The 4,411-nt window shown below is 49.0% G+C and overlaps 1 protein-coding gene across 1 annotated transcript; it reads right to left on the bottom strand.

Annotated features, from left to right (window-relative positions):
• Positions 1-2,745: 2,745 nt before the first annotated feature.
• Positions 2,746-3,612, bottom strand: LOC122756560. The gene has a single exon (XM_044006657.1). It carries the CDS (start codon positions 3,610-3,612, stop codon positions 2,746-2,748), a length of 867 nt encoding a protein of 288 aa, XP_043862592.1.
• Positions 3,613-4,411: the final 799 nt, after the last annotated feature.

The raw sequence follows: 4,411 nt of genomic DNA, 5'->3' as shown, positions 1-4,411 counted from the left end.
GTAGTTGCTCGGTGAGTCGGTGATCCTTGCTGAAGGCGGTTGGAGTGTGCGACTCAAAAAATTCGTTGGGGATACGAATAGTGGTGCCAAAAAGCATTTCGGCTGGCGATGACTGGAGGTCCGCCTTAAACGCCGAGCGCAGCCCCAACAGAACTGTAGGCAGGAGATCCGGCCATGCTATGTGAGATTTACACATCAGGGCGGCCTTGAGGGTACGGTGCCATCTCTCCACGATGCCGTTTGACTGAGGGTGATACGCAGTTGTACGTATCCTTTCGGCTCCAATTAGTTTACCCAGCTCAGCAAACAATGAGGATTCGAATTGAGTTCCCTGGTCCGTTGTTATAGTGAGTGGACAGCCAAACATGCAGATCCACTGTGTATACAGAGCTTTCGCGACAGTCTCCGCGGTGATGTTGGATAGTGGAATAGCTGCAGGCCATCTGCTGAAGCGGTCGATGATGGTAAGACAGTAGCGTAAGTTACGGATAGTGGGAAGCTCAATCAGATCGACGTGAATGTGCTCGAAACGATTGTCAGGAACATCGATCTTCTCCACCGGGCTGCGTGTGTGGCGATGGATTTTGGCCCGCTGGCAAGGAACGCATTGTCGGGACCAGAGGGTGGCATCACGGTTAATTCCTGGCCAGACAAACCGCTGCTTAAGTAACTTTGCAGTTGTACGGCCGCTGGGATGCGCCAATCCATGCACTGCATCAAAAGCTTGGCGTCTCATACTTTTGGGTAAATATGGCCGTTCGCGTCCATTCGAGATGTCACACCAGATGTCTAGGTTGTCGAGGTTCCTAATTTGTAGAACAAGGGACGTTGTTTGAGGAAGCTCAGCCATTTCATCGTCGGTTTGTTGGGCCTCGAATATCGCTTGAGCACTGAAGCTAGACGGCATGCTTATGGTGTTGATGCGTGAGAGGGCGTCTGCCACTGCGTTGTTTTCCCCGGGATTGTACACTATCTCCGTTGAGAATTGGGAGATAAAATCCAATTGGCGGAGTTGTCGAGGCGATGCTTTGCTTGCTTTCTGCCTGAAGGCGTATTGTAGTGGCTTATGGTCGGTTTGGATGATGAATGGACGACCCTCTAGAATATGCTTGAAATGGATGATACCAGCGAAAATAGCCAGGAGCTCGCGATCATACGTGCTGTAGCCTTGCTCTGCCGGAGACAACCCAATGGGACGCCAAACTTTGCCGACTAGTTGTTCGAGAGCAGCGCCGATCGCTGTATCGGAGGCGTCCGTTTTAAGGGCGAGGTGAGCCGATGGGGAAAGGAACGAAGAGCACACGGCACGTAAAATTCCTTGCTTGCAGACCTGGAATGCGTCCTCCGCAGGGCCGGTCCAGGCTATTTCGCGCTTGTCATTTTTGGTTGCGCCTTTTAGGTAGTCTGTGAGCGGGATTTGAGCCTGAGCTGCGTGTGGGATGAGGTGTCGGTAGTAGTTGACCATTCCCAAAAACCGGCGCAATTCCATGATAGTTTGAGGCTTGGGAAAACTGTTGATTGCTTGCGTGCGCTCAACAGGGGGCTTGAATCCGCTCGCATTGACTTGGAACCCTAAGAAAATGACCTCACTTTTACCAAATTGGCACTTTTGAGGGTTAATTTGCAGGTGGTTCCTCTGCAAAATCTCAAAGATTGTCTGGAGGTGCTTCAAATGCTCCTCATGCGTTGTGGAGAACACGATGATGTCGTCCATATAGCATCCTACGAATGGAATGCCTCGAAGCAGGTTGTCCATGTGGCGCTGGAAGGTTTGCGCTGCATTGCGCAGTCCAGGTGGCATGCCGACGAATTCGAAAAGGCCGAACGGTGTAGTGACAGCTGTTTTTGGAATATCATCTGGCGCGACTGGGATCTGGTGGTAGGCACGCACCAAATCGATTGTGGAGAAAACCGAGCATCCATGCAGACGTTGAAGAATGTCTTCCCCATGGGGAATCGGGTAGCGATCTGGAATAGTGGAAGCATTAAGTTTACGATAATCACCAGTAGTGCGCCATTCGCTGCTCTTCTTGGGGACCAAATGAATAGGACTGGCCCATTGGCTGCTGGAGGGACGAATCACTCCTTGCTGGAGTAAGAGATCGAAGTCCCGGCGTGCCGCTTTTAATTTTTCGCCTGTCAGCCTTCTTGGCTTGTCGAAAACAGGTGGGCCAGTTGTTTGAATGTAATGCGCAACCTCATTATGAATGCGGGTTGCTAAAGGCGCATTAGGACGAGTGATCTGCACAAAGCGACTAAGAAGATTGGAGTACGGGCGATCTATTCCACTGGAACTTTGCACGTTGATTGTAGAAACGTTGTAAAGTTTTGCTTCTGCAACTTCTCCTTTGGTCGAAACAGCTTTTGAGGGATCCATAAGGCGTTTACCCTTGAGGTCGAGGATGAGGCCGTGGTGCGTGAGGAAATCTGCTCCGATGATTGCTGATTGGACGTTCGCAACGACGAACGACCAGGTTAACTTACGCTGTAGGTTGAGACCAAAAGTTAGATTTAGCGTGCCGTATGTATCAATTATAGACGTGTTGGCCGCGAAGAGTTTGAAGTCGTCTTTGCGACGATGCATTCCCTTGATTATCGAAACAGGTATGAGTGAGATGACTGATCCGGAATCAATAAGGAATTTTATGTTGGTATTACGATCGATTATGTGAAGTCGGTACTCCTTTGAGAGGCGAGTGCTTGGAGATTTGCTGTCACCAGTCGCCTGAACAGATGACAGCTTCTTTAGTTTCCCTGCTGTGGCACCCAGGCACAGGGCGAGGAGCATTTTCGTGCATTTGGTCCGAATTTGGCATGATAAAAGCAGACACGTGGTGATCGGAGTTGCTGCTCGTTGCGATCGGCTGGGCAAGAATGGCTGGAGGGCTGCATGTTCTGGAGATGAGTTAAAGAGGCCTTGATGGCAGCGATGTCGCGTTTCAAGTCGTCCACGACACTTGTGCCAGCTGCCGGCGGGTATTCGCGGGTGTTGCCTCTGAATTGTGCCGAGGAGGGCCCAGCAGCCATGACAAAAGAACCCGATTCCTCTTCCATGAGATCGTCAGCGAGTGCAGCTTGCGCTTCCAAAGTTGCTGAGCGTAGGAGCTTCAAACTCCGTTGTACGTGCTGCGGTAGCTGAGAGAGCCAGCGGACTCGCAAGGCGTCTGCAGACGCGCGACCGTCAGCAAGAGTTGTCATTTGCCGAAGGAGCTGCGAGGGCTTCTTGTCCCCAAGGTCAAGCTCCAGCAAAGCGCGCTGCAACTGTCTGTCCGGTGATTCCGTAAAGCGCTTGATGATAATCTCCTTCAGGTGCTCGTATTTGTTGACTTCCGAGGGTTGCACCAGAACATCAGATACTTCAGTCATTATATCAGCATCCAAAGCACTGATTAAATGGTAGTAGCGCGTGTTATCTGAAGAAATGCGGCTGCATTGAAATTGCGCTTCGATCTGCACAAACCATAACCGCGCATTTTGCTTCCAAAAAGGCGGTAGCTTGATGACGCCAACCGACTCGACGACAGGAATAACGGTGCCTGCGCTGTTGCCGCATTGAATTTCACCAGCGTCAGGCGAAGTTGGCGGTGCAGGCGAACAATCTCCGGTATTCATTTTGTTTATTGCGGGGTCACCAATATAGTAACTTAAGTAGTTACTGCTTTATTTAATTCGAAATACAATATAATGTTGACTTGATGCCGTAAGCTTGTTGCGCGGCGGGGTTGAAGTCCAGAGTGGCCAGTCTGACGATATCAGAAGATATCGTCATCCAGGAAAGGTCTTGGCGTTAGTACTTGTTTACGCCGTGTTGCCAGTCTGGGCGCCACACATTGCTTATACACTACTACTGCCAAACGTTGCTCACCAGCACCTTTCGGTACCGCCCAAGCTAATGGGCGTGGCATACTAACATTTTTTGGAAACGCTTGTATATTTTGTTTTTGAGCGTTGGGATCACGTTTGCTAGACATATTAAAGTGATTATGCTTTATTTCGTTATGCGCTGAATAGGCAAGAATATCTCTTAACAGGTCGTTACAAGATATATAATTATTAGATATCTTCCTTTTAAAATCGTAATCATTAATCCCGTTGATGATGTGTGTTGATATTGCTGAATCGGTTAACTCACCCTTTTTACCAATAGCTAGCATTTTATAGAAATAGTCTTGCGGTGATTCTCTGAGATCTCGACGAATTTTTGACATTTTAAGGTGAACGTCTGCGGAATTACTGAGACATGGAAAATCGTTTAGGAACTTTGACTTAAACTCTAGCCATGTTTGGAAGACTTCTTCAGTTGAGTCTATCCAATACCAAGCAGAACCTAGCATCTTTTGTTGAACTTGAAATATTAGATTTCGATCATCCCAACGATATGCGGTTTGAAGGGAGTCAATGCGTCTAATGA

This window comes from Drosophila santomea, unplaced genomic scaffold (genome assembly GCF_016746245.2).
Source record: "Drosophila santomea strain STO CAGO 1482 unplaced genomic scaffold, Prin_Dsan_1.1 Segkk10_quiver_pilon_scaf, whole genome shotgun sequence".
NCBI lineage: Eukaryota > Metazoa > Arthropoda > Insecta > Diptera > Drosophilidae > Drosophila > Drosophila santomea.
This window is presented reverse-complemented; position numbering and strand designations above follow the sequence as displayed.

What these genes read in the sequence shown, in the direction of transcription:
- LOC122756560 (XM_044006657.1), bottom strand. Translation starts at nt 3,612, where the DNA reads ATGAATACCGGAGATTGTTCGCCTGCACCGCCAACTTCGCCTGACGCT.